This window comes from Dermacentor variabilis, chromosome 4 (genome assembly GCF_050947875.1).
Source record: "Dermacentor variabilis isolate Ectoservices chromosome 4, ASM5094787v1, whole genome shotgun sequence".
Taxonomy (NCBI): Eukaryota; Metazoa; Arthropoda; class Arachnida; order Ixodida; family Ixodidae; genus Dermacentor; species Dermacentor variabilis.
Window position 1 is genome coordinate 45991723 of NC_134571.1, and position 16275 is coordinate 46007997.

Consider the following 16275-nt stretch of genomic DNA (forward strand, 5'->3'; position numbering starts at 1 on the left):
GGCTCTTTAACGTCCACTAAAATTTAGTACGCGAACGTTTTATAATTTGTTTTTACAGTCTGCCTCCCATCGAAATGCAGCTGGGAGTCCAACCTGCGACCACGTTTTAAGTAGTAGAACGTCATAGCCAGGGAGCCACCATGGCGGGTACTGAATATAGTAGTTTGTGTTCACAGAATAAGGCGTCTAGTGCGGGTTTTTTTCCCTCGTTCCACAACTGCACTGCAGTGTAGCTGTTGCAAATAGCAAAGATATATGGTTTGAGTCATTGCGGACGAAGAGTTCCATTAGTGTCAGGCCCCCTATAAATTCTTGAAGCTATACTAAACAGCAGCACTAAATCAGTTTAGACAGGTAAAGTAGTCCTGCAAAATATTACCCGAATGTCGTCGGCGGGAAAGAAGATCACGAGTCATTCTACTCTGTGAAGGCCGATGACCCGCAAAGCTGTCATATATATATATATATATATATATATATATATATATATATATATATATATATATATATATATATATATATAAACACCTCTGCCTTAAGAGGGATGAATCATGCATTTCTTGCTTGCTTAGAGGGTATGAGTAATGGCTGATGACGATAGTTTTTGTTGACGCAGAAGAAGAATGCATGGAAGTCTAGCCATCAACAGCATCCCTGAAAAAAAAAATAGAGATCGAACTATGGTTTTTTTCTTGCGCCCTGCAGTTTGCTCAAGCGGCCACACCCACAACGTTATTGTGGCATCGCTAACTTCGCCGAGTTCTCGCGAACTTGTTTTCTTAGCTTTGTTCGAGAAAACTAACTAAATCTGCAAGGTTGAGTATCTGTTTATATATTTGAAAGCAACGTAACCTTATTCTTTTAGTGCACAGTAAACTGGTACTAGTATCACGCATTGATGGCATATTTCTCTCGATGTACATGCTATTGATATTGTAACTGCGGTACCTTACATTCTTCATGTATACCTTCTACGTTGCGCTGGAACCTTATGTATTGCAACTGTTGACTTGTTCACTGAAATATTGTTGTCATGCGTTGTTTTGCGTTTCAAATGATGATTTGCTTGAACCACACTTACACTGTCCTCATGCGCATGCCTTCTTGGATACATGGGCTGCTCTGGGGTTGCCACCATTGTTGGATAAAAATATTAATTCGCTAATTAAAGATATAGTAGTCCTGAGCGGACGCTACCCAGAGACATGACGTCAGAGTGCGCTGGTGCGGATATGTCTGCGTGACGTCCGCACTCATATTTAATTTGCACGCCAACGTTTCTCGCTTAACTGCCTGACTTCTGCTGAAGGCATAGAGGACAGAATTGTTTGATATGGGAGTGCTGGGCGATGACACTCACTGCCAGTGGCGCTGCATGGCTAACACACACACACACGAACACGCGCGCGCGCGCACACACGCGCACACACACCAATACCTAAAATTGTTGATGGGAAGGCGGCGGCCACGGTATGGACTAATGTAAAAGGCGTGGTTCGGTTCCCACCGGCGGTTCATCGGTATCCCAGAAGTGTAACGCATGCTAATTTCTCTCTGCTGCCGTTCCAATCCGACCCCGTTTTTCCTCGTTCGCAATAATAAACAACCGTGCGCGCTCTTTTTCTCGGCAAATGGACGCAGGTGCGATTCCCTACAAGGTGTACACGGCAGCGGCTGCTGCGGCTGCGGCGGCGCACGAGGGTGTGCTGACGGAGAAGCGCAAACAGCGTCGAATCCGCACCACGTTCACGTCGGCGCAGCTCAAGGAGCTCGAGAGGGCCTTCCAGGAGACGCACTACCCGGACATCTACACGCGCGAAGAGATCGCCATGAAGACGGACCTCACCGAGGCCAGAGTACAGGTGCGTGATCGCGATACGTTCGTGCGTCTGTCGCGGGCCATTTGGCTTGGTTGTATATTGCAGCGAAAGCAGTTCAAAAGCGTGAAACTGGGTTTGGTGGATGATGATATCTATAGGGGCTTGTAGGTACGGCATATCTTGTTTTGTTGTAGCGCAAGCTGAACGACGAGGACAAACAGAAAGGCACATCTGACACACACAGCGCTAACTTTCACCATTTTATATATAGCGACGAGAACTGGAAATAAACCTATTGTTGAAAGCTAGCGCTGTATGTGTCGGATGTGCCTTTCTGTTGTCCTTGTCGTTCAGCCAGCGCTAAAGCAAAATAAGATGGGTTTGGTTGGTACGTCCGTCCTGCGACAGCCGTCTCCGTCATCGTCGGTATCGTGTCGCCAGGTGCACCTCCTCATCCTCACCTACGTCCTTCGCCATGTGGCGCAGAAAAACAGAAACTGTCTCTTGATTGTTTTCCCCACTGGAATTCGAATCTATGGAGAATTCATGCTGGCCAGGATATGCTGCGGCAGTTTAAGTGTGCGACTAAAATATGCTGACGTCATCCGATGGGGTTGCCGCGAAAATGACACGAGATTTTCATCGATAACAGACGCGCGAGTATCAACGTTTGCTTCAGCCCGATGCGTTCAGGCGAGCTCTGTCCGTGGCCCAGCGACAGCGTGGAACTGCCCATCAACTTCCGAGAAATTGCCGGAGCATGAGGGACAAATCCGCGTTATACAGCGGTCGCTAGTCGATGCTCTTCGCGTGCTTTTCACTAAGCCCCAGACGCTGCGCCAGCTCGACGCGCCTTACAGGTACTGGACGACCTGCATTCAGTGCTTGCGTGCCCTCGGTACAAAGATCATGGATCTTCGGAAACGAAGATTCTTAGACCATGGCCGTGAGCGTCGCTAGCGCAGAAAGCAAAGAGGACATTATTGCATTACTTCAAGTTAACGAGTCTCTGCGACCATTTATACATTTGCTGCCCGTCTTCACGCATGCGCGAAACTAGTGCTAACTCTTCCCCCTCTCTCTTTTCGTTCCTACATCCTATTTTCCCAGCGCGGGGTAGCAAATCGGACGTGCGTCTGGCTAACCTCCCTAGCTTTCCTCTTCTTTCTTTATTTACTTTTCCTGTTTCTCTCTCTGTTCGTGCGCTTGCGCGTCGCGATGTGCGCAGGCCCTCATATGCTCTGTACAGTATGGCGGTGCCCAGTCAAGTCAGCAGCTAGAGGCAAGTGCCTCAAGATGAGCTATGAATTTGCTGATGTGATGATCGGCAGCACATTCTACTAAAAAAATGTTTCCTGCGCTCGCTGCAGGCTGTGCGCTATAGCATTGCTGTTGGCACGCAAAGTATCTATGCCCCTGCGGCAATGTGAAATTGCCTGCTAGATTCGATAAGCACTGCGCCACTTCTTTATTTAATAGATTAAAAGCAAAAAACTGGCGGTATTATATACTAATGAGATAGCATTGCTACGCGCTCGCTACAAACTTGGCAAGCTTTCACATGCGTACAACATGCGCGTCATATACACGCTTCGAACAGAGGCTGCAGTTTCACGATAGGCAGGTATAGCAGGTCGCGGGCTTCCGGCATGCCGATCACACTTTCCAGACCTCCAGAAACAGTACAGACCAAGCAGAAGAACACGTCATGCGGAGGAGCACCGCAATCCCAGTTTTGGCGCTTTGTACTCTGCGTGGGTTTTGGGCGCCACATAGACTCGGAGAGCGGTGGCGTCTAGGCGCGTATTTCGGAAGCCTGAATAGGCACTATACTATAGCGCACTAGGCTGACATCGTGTTGATCGCAAATAAACTGGTCTTGAAAAGACGACGGTGTGCGCCAAGAGAGCCTGCTGCTGTCGCAGTAAACGAGTTCCGGACCGAATGAATTGCTGAAGTCTGTACTTTTCTTTCTTTTACTTCCGCTGAAAAAAAAAGAAAATAATTGCATCCATTTGTGAGACAAAATCGCGTACTGATCGTTTTTCACTCGGTCGAGGCCTAACTAAATCTACTGCGTATAACCTCATCAGCTTAACTTATTTTATAGCCAAGTTCATATATGAGCTTTCGTTAGTCTCAATGTCCAAAGCATACTTTTTCCCTTCTTCGTCCTTGTCCTGTCGCTATTCCTCATAAGCCGTGAATTCACGCGAACTCACCAATTTGTATGTTATTTTGCTTTAGCAGCGTAAGAAGGGTGGTTTCGAGAAATTGGCCGCTTTGTCGCGTTTGTGTGCAAATGTGACCGTAATACAACCGTCAATAAACTGAAATATAGCAGATTGTTTTGATGAAAGTAAAAGAAGATAAATGAACATATATAATGTGTACTAAACTTGTGCGCGAAGCTTTGTGATTTATGTACTGTTGGACTTTCGTACTGTGTTTATACATCTGATGTTCCACTGAGTGTCATATTTTGTGAAATTATTCGCTATTTTTGCGCATACTTGTTTAGTTAGCTAAGTGGCAAGGAGTAACCGGTGCCGCCATAAAAGCGTCAACCTCTCCTATTTATCATCTTAAAAAATATATATATAAATGAGCCAGACCACAGCCGTAAGCTCAGGGCGAAACCTCAATCCTTGTGCATTCAGAGCAGTGTGCTTTAAGGTGCTGTATCGAATTCTCGGAAGAAAGTGTACTGGATCATTATATACGATTCGCTTGAATGTGTATTATCCCCTCATATCCTAATTTAGGCGATTTGTCTGATGCATTCAGCGTGCTGCGATAGATAGGTAGATGCTGGTTTTTATGAGAAACTGAGGATGTCAGCCTGACTGATCTCCTGGCATGCTACCAGGTCGGGTGCTTTGTGATAATTACGGTGTGAGCAGGGATCACACGAACTCACAACTAGCAAATACACCTAACGGCACGCACGCACTCTGAATGTATTCACAAAGCTTCGTTAAAGCCTGCAGACGTGCATCTGTATACCATCTAAACGTAGAGATACCGCACTCGTCATAGTAATCATTCTGGCGGCAATAATGTGTGCCTTACTATATGAAGAAAAAAAAACGACAAACGTTGGCCATTCTCTCTAACGGAGAGGTTCTATCCGTACGTACCTTACCAACCAAAACACGCCATTTACGCGAGTGAGAACGCCTGAGAAGATTATGAAACATTTAGCGCGTTCGATTATTTCGCCCACGACAATGAAAGAGCCAGCACCACAGTATGTATACGCGTGACCGAGAACCTGGTAATAGCCCCGAAGCCCTACATTTTCCGGTTAGCTTGGCTCTCTCCGGACTACGCCGTGGAGCCAGGCCCCGCGGCGGCTGGCCATTTGAGCGGGCACGTCGATTCATTGACGAGAGCCATTCCGGCGTGGCGCTCGATGATCAGCCGCAAAAGCTTCGCGTCCCGCTGCGCGGCGTTGGAACCCTCGCCGTTTCCCTGGTTCATCCCCACCATCACCGGCGGCAGCATTTTCGGTTGACTGACACCAGCTGCCGAGGCAGGTGCCTGACGTCAAGTGTCCCCCGATTACAGTATAGCTTCCGGCGTGTACGGTGAATGTATTTTGGTCTCCTGATTCGTGTATACTTATAGAACTAACGCTAGAGGATTTATTTATTTAGTTAGTTAGTTAGTTAGTTAGTTAGTTAGTTAGTTAGTTAGTTAGTTAGTTAGTTAGTTAGTTAGTTAGTTAGTTAGTTAGTTAGTTAGTTAGTTAGTTAGTTAGTTAGTTAGTTAGTTAGTTAGTTAGTTAGTTAGTCATGGAACATATAGACACTAATGAAGTGCTAGTTTGCGGTAAGAAAAGGGTAAGAAAAAAGGCTCGTAGAACGAGAGACAAGGCGAAGATGGAAGACGGGACACTTGGTCATCCTCCTTTGTCTGGTCTCTTATTTTACGCGCCCTTTCTCGAGTAAACTAATACCAACACGCCCGATTCGCTGCTATTCTTGACCCTAAAGGTATCTTACAGTGTCTTTCTTTTTCAAGGCTAACATAATTTTCAAATACCCCCTGCGCCAGTCTATACTTCCAGCTCTGGTTTACTCGGATAGATGGTATACTTGCACAAGAAATCAGAGCAAAATTCGAAATTAACGAAATTTCACTAATCAGTTTATCGACAATCTTCCTTTAGGGCACATATTGCAATTTATGAATTGATCCTAGCAAGTTCTCAAGAAACACCCAAGTGAAACAAACCCTAAATTTAGCACCAGTTTTGAGATAAGCACCGTCAAACTTTCGGCAAAAGTGAGCTTTTGTTCCACATACTTCTTTTAACAAAGCACAGTTTTATGCATTGAAGCACAAAAACTACTACGCTAGTCTACTTCGTCACACATTATGGAAACACTTAATCTCGAAACCGGTATTATCCTCTGAATTCGTTCCAGCTAGATATGCCTCGCGTACTCGCCTGTTTTAATACGTATATTGCCACACACACAGTAAATCAATTAGCTTAAGAGCTAATTTCCAAAGTTTCTGGCAATTAGTTGATTATGCACTTTGAATTCTAGCGCAAATAACGCCCGCCTCTTATGGTAATCCAGTTCAACGAGTACAATTGTGCCACATACCATGGGCAGTCCTTTATGAGCTGTGCATATGTTTAGATAAGATTTTCTGACTGGAGATAGTGGATTTACAAAAGTAGAATAATGCTTTTAGAACGAGAACGCCATAATAAGCAGCGTGTCTGCCATCGAGAGGCTAACCTACCCGATGCCATATGAAAACCTTAACGTTGAAAATGAACTTTCTGCCTATTTTTTCCAGATTAAGGCAAACCTGTTTAGTGTTTATATCAGACGTATGCGACCACATTCGTGACTTCAAAGATTACGCTCAGAAAAATAAAATTCACTGTTAAGGATTTCGTCGAATACAACTTTAAAATGCAGGACGTTTATAATAATGTAGGTGCGCTGTGGTTAGAAGGGAAATAAAAGAAAATGCAAGTACTGATAATTGTTTTCTCCCCTGCCAACCGGCCTTTTTCTGCCACATAAAAGTACAATCAGAGTGTCGAAGACAGAGTTCACTAGACTTTTGGCTACCCTACACTGGGGAAAGGGACAAGAGGAGGGAGAGATTAAAAGAAGAAAGCCTTATGAGAGTGACACCAACGAAAAGGTGGAGGCACGGATTCGAAAATTTCCCAAACGGAGGCCACCCAAGCGTGCTAAACGTCGTTCTGATTCGCGCACGGTGCTGAAAAAGAAAGAAAGAAAGAAAGAAAGAAAGAAAGAAAGAAAGACGCAGCGAAAGGGCCAACAACGAATAGGAGGAAAATGAATACGCACACGCAACGCACCGCTCTCTCGCATCTTTTGTTTGTGTTGGTACCCGTGTCCAATGTTTCCGGCTTTGTGCCGAGCGGCTCGAGTGTTAGGCCCCTACCGCCACACATCACCCCCTGACCAGCCTACGGCGCGAGCGCGCTCACGCACTATCACGCACGCACGCACAGCGCCGCCACGTTTTGTGCCACCGTCCCGCCGCGCTCTCCATTCGCTCCGTGGCATGCCGGAAAACTGCATGCTTCCTCGATTTCCCCTGATGAGCCGGTCGAGATAAACGAGCTTATAATAAAATAACAAGCGCTTCTATCTCTCTTTCTCTTACTCGCTGGCTCGGTCCTGCCCCCGCTACGTAGCAGCCGCGAAGTCGGGGGGAGGGGTGACGGCAGAACGGCAGGGTACGCGGCCACTGACACGTGACCAGTCCAGAAAGGGTGTCGCGGGAAGAAAGAAGAGGAAACTCGGTGGCGGGCAGGGCTGTGAGCGGGTCGCTTGCCGGACAGAACTGCAACGCTGGCAGCAGCAGCAGCAGCAGGTTCAATCTAAGAGAGTGCTCAGTTTTCTATCGGTACGACAAGCGGACGCACAGCTCAGAGAGAGAAAGCGTCTGGCCTAAACGTGCGTGCGTCCACGAAAGCTTGCATGGAGGGAAAGGGGGGAGGGGGTGTCGTCCTGTCAAGGGTGAGGGAAGAGGGTCGCGACACGGTCGGCTGTCGTGTAAACAGTGTCCGTTATTAAAGCGTCATCCCCGCGGCTCCTCAACTTCAAGTGGAAGGAAAGAAGCACGACGTCCGTCACGTGGTCAGCCGCCGGAGGGGGAGAGACGCTGTCATGCCCAAGCCATCTGTGCGTGGCTTTGGCTTGCTCTTCGTAGAATATCCACTCGTGAGCATGTCCTATAGAGTTGGCATAATGTGCAATTTGTGTTCGTGGGCATCTTTGCGTTCTCTAAGTCGCGTTATAGTAGCATTTGTCGCTGTCACGCGTCAAGCCTCGTCAAGAAAAGACGAGGCTGATAAAGTATGTGCAGTTTCAGTGAAGCTTACTATTTTGTTACGTATACAAAACCAATACGATTATCTATCATCCCCGAGCGGCGCAAAACCGCAAAGGAAGGCGTTAAATAGAACTAAGCAAGCATGACCTGACGGCACGTGCCGGGTTCGAGGCGCGGTGCCCAATACTATGCATGAATGTGCATGTCGGGTGAACAACCGTGCATGCATCTTCGAAAGGCAGCAGTTATGCCATGACGCTGCATCGACGTCTTTGCTCCAGAGCGCTTTGCACAATAGGTCTACAACTCGCACGAGCATGAGCTTTGCCCAAACTTGGTTCTTGAAGGAAGGCTGAATATTTCGTTCGTCTTGTTATGACAACTTAAACTAAATAACAACATTTACATCACTTCATCTCTTTATTTTCACTGAGTTTTCTGACATCGAGTCTCAAACCCAACCCTATAAATTTATTCGAGAAATCCAAGGGTATACAAGGAATGAAATAGAAAAATACAGCTGCAGTCGAACAGGGGGCAAAGGCAAAATAAAGGACACACCTGTATGAATGCTTAGGCCTAACTGTAAGAGAAACAAATTCCGTTTGTGCCACGAACCCGGCAATCTATGAGGACACCTGACTTCGCCCCCATCACTTGACGATATCCGTACACCAGTTTATAGCCGTAATCCTTTCCCACCAGACTAAACGGGACCAGAAAAGGCCGACGAAACAGGCCTAAGCCAAAGTATAGTAAACCATAATAGAACTACTATTACCATATACCCAGTATTCTAGTTCACCATAGTGAAAGTGAAGTTCACGGCCGGACCACCACCGAACGAGACACAAATTGTAGACTGCGGCAGTAGAAAACACCCGCTGATCAAAAAAAAAAAAAAAGAAGAGACAGCCGCACCACCGGCGGAGCACCAGAGTGACGCCTTATTTAACGCGGGCCACATCTGCGCTCGCCTCACCGCACCCAAATCAGAGGCGACAGTTCGCCGCCGCCGCCGGGAAAGAAAGGGAGATCGGGACAGGCGCTACGCACTCGGGTCGGGCCCCTCGGAAGACAATGGCGGCGGCAGGCGGCGCGTTGTAATCAAACTGCCATCTCTGACCGCGACAACAGCGTACGCGGCGTCGTCGACGACGGAACGACAAGAGGGGTGCCCCGTCGCACGGAGACACTTGCCTCGACAGCAACGCGGGGCGCGTTCGCCGCAGGCTATGGCGTGTGCGCCTGCGCACGCAGCACGTGTCGCGGCACGCGACAACACGCGTTAGCCGTAGTCCGGGAGCCCGCCGTGCGGCGCTGCCGCGCGGGCAGCACGTGGCCCCACAAGAGGCCTCCTGATTGGTGCACGCGGCGCGAGCCAACGCGGTCGCGTGCTGGCCCGGGGCCATCTGCCGCTCGAGGTCCTCGAGGCTGTCGCGCCGTGCTCGATCCGTAATAGTGCATCTGTCTTGCGGATGAAAGCGGGTTGGTCCCGACGTGTCTCTCAACCTTCGGTTCGCTGCAGTGAGCTGGCGCGGTAAGGTCCGGGGATGTGCAGGAGCCGAGCGCGGCTGTCCTTGGCGTTACAACAGCAAAGGCTAGTCTGTCGTAAGGGGCAAAAATACAAAATACAAACTTTTTTTTTACCCGTGCAGAAGTTCGGTCGTTTGGGAAAACAATACTTGTATTATATCAGGTCGCGATGGCCGATTTATAGGATGCCTTTCGCTGACATCTTCGGATTCGTCGCCAATACCTCGATCTGCGTTCTTTGATCCGTGACACATTTGTTTGCAGAATATCGTCTCAAGAGCGAGGAGTGTTCTACACGCTGCAGGCTTTCTTTCTGTCGATGATCGGGTGTAGAACGAATAACCCTTTGACGTCCCATATAAATCAATACAAGCAAAAACTGAAAAAAAGAAACTAGGGGTCGGTCAGATGTGTAGGTTGAAATGTAGAAATACAGAAATATAGAACAAACATTTTTATCACAATTGTCTTCACTAATGAGAAGGCTGAACACAGCATATTTTTTCGCGCTTGCGATCTTACATTGAGGGGATTTCCAGCGAACAAATTTCTGTAATTAAGTGCTTTAAAATAGGTTTGCGAGAGTATTTTGTATACGAATCGCACAGTCATTGGTTTCGAATCGTATTCGATTTGAGAATTCACCAGTTTAAGTTGTAAAATATTCGTTTATGCTTTAATGATTTACTGTTAAGGAAAGCACATTGTTGCTGTCGCGTGGAGAAAGACCAATCCAAGTGAAGACGCGCTGTTCCACGATTCTCCTGCAGGACAACCGCACTTGCGCAAACGCATTAGTTCCTGAGCGAAATAATAATAATAATAATAATAATAATAATAATAATAATAATAATAATAATAATAATAATAATAATAATAATAATAATAATAATAATAATAATAGTTTGCAAGCGTTAAGCGTGCCTCGCGCCTTCAAATTTCCTTTCTTGATTCAGAGAAAGCAACGTATTTTTTGGCCAATCTTACTATGCTTGTTGGATTCCTTTAAAACAATCTACACTATGCATCTAGCTCTTTGAACGAGTGCAACAATCTGCTACGTGACGCATGCGACGTGCTGTCCTTTTGTTTCATTACTGTCATGGTCATGGCGTACCAAATGCGATCGCTTTACCGTTATTTATCATTTACAAGCTTCTCAGTCGACCTGACATCCAATTAAACGCATCATTTACATCGAATAACGTAAATCAACCTTTTCTTTCTGTCGTTTTCTTTTTGCGAGACGTGTTCTACGCAACCTTTATATGTCCCTTTGTTAAGAAACCGAGAATATTCGGCATGCGATTCGATACTTGAAGGACGTTTCTCTCCTATCTATATGAATTTGAAAATTTCGCCATTCAGAATCGCATGCATTAAACTGCAGCTTACGGTATCCATATATATAGAGAGATACAAGCTTTAATGATGTGGGCATTTATTGAGACACCTTCACGCAAAAGTAGCTAAAACTCAGTGTAAGAGGGGCAGAAAGGCGTCATTCGCTTTGTTGAAGCAGCTGCACCAGCTCCTCTTGGTGCACGCTTCCTCCAAGTAGCTCGAGCGGGGCTGTCGTTTTCGGTACACCATTTGTAAACGAGCGCGGTCGACTGTATTTAGAGGCCACTTACTCACCCAGTTCATTAATCACCCGCTCCCTGCAGAGTCGGATTCAGAACACGTCGCTTCACAGCCGCTTTCCATACTGTGCGTTATCGAGCAAATCGCGTGTCATACGAGCCTATACCGGGCCCAGGCACAGCTGGAAGACAGGGACGGTGTGTGGCGAAGCAAGCCAGCGCCTGAGGCAGGCAACAGACTACGCGACTGCGCAGTTGGAGGCCATTTTAAAGGAGACTACGGCTGGTGCTTACTGCGATTTAATCGCGGTATCCACTCGACTCGCACTCCGGGTCGCCCAGGTCATCTGGCGTCATTTAGTGCCGACTCGCCGCGTCCGATACGCACCTCTGACTCCCGTTGCTTCTGTACGCCCCACAACGCGAGGCGCTTCCTTCTATACGCCTTCGAGCACGCAGCGTGGTTCCTACTCGTCTACGGAATGGGCTGCGTGCTCCCCCTCCCGCTCAGTGAGCAGTCCGGGAGCTTTAGAAAGTGGCAGATGTGTGGTGGTCTACTGATGACTGTTTTGCGCCGGGCTCCATCCACCGTGCACTGGTATAGCTAGCTGGCTCGTGGGGCAGGAGTGGACAAAAGCGGGGTCGCTTTCAAGGTTTGTTCGACGACCTCACCAGCGCGCGCTTTGAACCTGCATACTCGCGTCCGTGCCCCATACGCGCACCGCACTACACCGCAACCTCTCTCCCCCTTCCTCCACCCGCTTTTGATCTCTCTTCATCGCCCCTCGGCTAAGGTGCACCGCTCACCCAAGAGCGCCTGGTGTTGCGCCCCTCTACTCGACGCCCCCCCTCCCCCCCCGCCCCTTTCCGCCGTCCCCTCCCTGAACCTTGTAACCTTTGGCACACACCTCGTGCCTAGCACTCTCTGCTTACCCCTGCGCCCCCCCCCCCGCTCTTTCCACCCCCTTCAAGCTGCTGCTGTCCTCGTCCCGAAACCGGCCTCAGGAAGCGAGCGCGACGCTTGGTTTCACGCACTCAATGCGTCCATTCAGTCCCCGCACCTATAAGCTGCCAACTGCGGCGCCAACAAAGGCGCGCGTTCGACCAGAAGCCCTTAGCGGGCAGAGATGTCCCGTTATAAACGATCGCTTAATAAAGTGCCCCTGTGGCACGCGGAACGTATTGACTGGCGTGCTTGACGGCCACTTTTATGCCGTTAAAAAGCGCCGCTTCTCTTCGTTTTCATTCATAGCTGTGCCCCGCTATCCCTTCTCTTCCGCTGGCTGAGTAAATTAAGACACTAAACCGCACGACGACACCCAGATTTCCGGTTCCGCTGTCAGGGTATAGTATCTGACGAGGCAACGTGCAGTGGATGCACCGAAGCCCCTGTGCTGTTCGAAATCCTGCCAGACACGGGGCAAGAAAATCCGCTCCTTGAGAGTGTATGTGAGCTGTGTTATAATAGCAAGATGCGCAAATGCCCGAACTAATTTTGAGACTCGCCGGTGTCAACCTGTGTAGACCCTTGTATTTAGCGCCCAAGACGAGTGTAGGGGTTATGGTATGCGCTATGCAAGAAACAATGAGGGCATCCTAACACCGGAAACGCTGTCTAAGAGGACAAGCAAGGAGTGAACATAGGGAACGTGCTATACCCAGCACGACTCTTTTTAGTTCCGCTGCCACTCCAAAGATTTATTACCGTGCCACCCCGAAACTTGCAGTTATGACATCGTCCTTAAAGCACTAGAATAATGTAACGCGTTTCTCGGATGCAAGAGATTATTTCTTTACAAAGAAGCTATAACTTAAGGCGCACACGCCCGGAAATTACTTGATGACACTAACAGCAGCTATATTTCAAAAATAAAGGTGTTAAAAAGGGGCGTCACGTGAATTATAGCGTCCTTGAAAAGATGGCAATATAGCAATTATTGCACGATGAATACAGAAAAGAAAGTACGCAAGTGTTTACATCACCTAATAATCTATATTATATAATTAGGTATCTCAATTAAATAAGGTTGGTGCATTACACTTATAAAAGCCACGCCGTGAGCAGTCACTTAGCGAGCAAGAAAAGGCAAGTACGAAAGACGACGTGCACGTGCGAGAGCGCCCCTCGACCTCGCGGATTGCGACAGCATCTGCTTGAACTCGATTAACTTCTGATAAACAAGAATCGATTGAATTTTAACCTAAATTGAACAAATACACAACCTTACAGGTTCTTAGTTTTTTTCTTTCTTCAGAAAAGAAAAAAATCTGAGCCAAATATGAGAAAATTTCTGTTATATTCGTTCCGTCATGCTGACATGCGAGTGTACAGGCGCGGCCATTGCTAGCGGGAACATGGGAGCTCGTGGTAGCCCCCCGCGGAGTGCCACCAACTGCGCCTCGTGAAGTGTCGGCAGACGACTCGTCATACTAGGCAACTCGCCGGGCTTTTCGCTAATGGCTTTGATTGCGCATGCGCCGCAAAACTTCATGAAGTGCCGGTGGTTGGGCTCTCCTCAGAGCGATACCACGGCTCCCGTGTTCCCGTTAGCAGTGTTCCCGCTAGTAGTGGCCGCTAGCAGTGCTGTTCCCGCTAGCAGTGTGGCACCAAATTTGAATAATGGAAGCTCGGCCTTCAGTTTCTTCGCTCATGAGCAGTGTTTTCAAACGTATATCGGGCTTTTAAATATTACTTCATCGGCTAACAGTCATTTAGCGTTTCTGTTTAGCGTCCTTTTAAGCGCATCGAAAGGGAAGCCAGTGTCGGAGCTCCGCCGATGACAAGCAGGTCTTCTCCGAAAACAGAGAAAGAATGAGAAAGGGTAAACGAACGCAGCAATGACTGCCTGTAAGCGCGCAACCCTCCTTTGAACGCGTACAGCAGTTCCAGCAATATACCGATAGCTCAGCCGACCGGACCTGGCTTGCAGAGTTTTTGATGATAACAAGTGGGGAGCTGCGTCGGGTTAAGCGACGAAGCTGCGACGAACTATGCCGGGAAGGAAGGGCTAGGACGGATGGAGAGCCCTGCAGACGTGTGTATAGTATAATATATATACTGGCTATACACGCAGCGAACGCAACTCGGCGGTTCATTGCGAGCCCGCCGGCGTGACATATGTGACGCATTTTACGCGCGACAAAGCCACGCGTATATAAGCGAGAGAAAGGAAAGAGCCCGCTCTCCTCCGCATTCTCTATATTTTTTTTGTCCCGTGGCCGTGGCCGATAGCCACGACCACGATTTCCGCGTCTCTCTCTGTCTGGCACCGCGAGCGTTAATACCGAGACCGAAATAAAACGCAACGCGCAGGAAAGCAGCTCAAACATGACGCTGTACAGGACATAAGCAGCGACCGGAGAGGCAGGAAAAAAAAAAAAAAAAAAAGGCGCGGGGGTAGTGAAAGGGAGGAGAGGGGAGAGAGATCGCGACCGCGCTGCAGCATAGGCGCCATAGAACAGAGACGTATCCCGACACGCCGGGGTGATCACCGTGTTGTGTGGCTCTGTTTAACCTCTTCCATAAGTAAGTTATGCGACGGTGCCGCACTAAGTGAAATCCCGTTAGCGAGGAGAGAAAGAGAGGAGTTCATTCGGTGTCGTACTAGAGGAGGGAGAGCAGGGCGCTGCCATCGTGATGAGGGGGGGGGGGGGGTTGGATTAGCGACACGGGGTTGGCCACGTCGTCAAACTTTGCGAGCAGGTGTGACAGATGGGTGAAGCTGCTGCGGGTTTGCGGGGCGAAACCGTGCGGACTGGCGTGTGTGTGTACTTATGTAAGTGTCGACAATGGACGCCAGCGCCCGCGCGCTTGCCGCGTTGTTTGCAGCGCTCCGGTTCCGAATACGCCGGGGAGATAAGCTTGATTGCTCCCAGTTTGCGCCTGCGTACTATATACCAGAGGGAATGGTAATGAGAAGGCGAGAAGATATGCCGGCGAGTGCATTCGCATTGTCATTACATCCTGGTGCTGAATGGCTCACGGGACAAGCATGCGATGGGGCTTGTCGCAGGTGCAAACCTAGAAAAAAATGTATATTGAATTGGACGCTGCTCTGCAAAGTGATGAGGCGAGGCGCGCAGAGTTCATTTCCTTTTCTTATCTTGTTCGTGCAACTTTGTGAATAAAGTTTCCTTGTAATAGTGTGATGACTCCCAAGCGGTTGGTAAGTTAATGAAACTGAAGCGCGGTTTCCCCTCTAGAAAGCCCTTATAGCGTTCTGAAGGAAATCGAGAGTCACTCGCTTTGTTAATAAAACGTGGTACAAATGGCAACAGGCATGTGCATAAGTGGTGCGCTAGAGTTTAGTAACTTGCGAGACACCAAGGCGTCGCTTGTGCACTACGCTCTCTATAGATATATAAGCACTGAACTGTAGGCTATACATGATCTGAAAGTGACTATTCGGTGCAGACCTTAGAGCTTAAGGTTAGGTTCGAAGCGCATGGGATTTAGCGCACGAAACTTTTCTCGTCGTCAAAATTAACCATGACCACAGCGAGGGGCTGGCAGCATCGTAAAATTTACGAGGCTAGGTCGAAAGATAACAACGTAAAAAAGAGTGAGCAATGCCTCCAGCCGTCCAATCCCGTCAATCAAGACAAACTGTGTGTTTGTAATAAAAGCGAGCGTAGCTCTGAAAAACAAAAAAAAAACGAAAACATCAGGTGACGAAGCTGCTGACAGACGTACGCGTTAAGCCGTGAGGTATACAGGCCAAAAGTGATTGGATTGGATTGGAGAAAGTTTAATTATGCCTGCAGTTGGGCGCTCGCGCGCCCCGACGAGGGCCTACGTCATCCTCGAAGGTGCCGTTACTCGGCGCGGGTCTCCGCTCGCCGTTGCCGGCTCGCTGGGTCCGTGCCTTTCGAGCGCCTCGAGGACCTGCTGGACGGCCCAGAGCTGATCGTCTCGGTCGTAGCTCTTCGCGGCTGCCTCGAGCCGCGGTGGGAGTGCTCTTGAGTTAGCGTCTTCTGGATATTTAATGCAGTCCCAC

The 16275-nt window shown here is 48.5% G+C and overlaps 1 protein-coding gene across 2 annotated transcripts in view; it reads left to right on the forward strand.

Moving 5' to 3' along the window:
• Positions 1-16275, forward strand: part of LOC142579049 (uncharacterized) — a 106747-nt gene that overhangs the window by 45145 nt on the left and 45327 nt on the right. For both annotated transcript variants that reach the window (XM_075688871.1, XM_075688872.1), the window contains exon 3: positions 1642-1862. In XM_075688871.1, coding sequence (XP_075544986.1) covers positions 1642-1862 — 221 coding nt within the window. The remainder of the gene's footprint in view (positions 1-1641; positions 1863-16275) is intronic.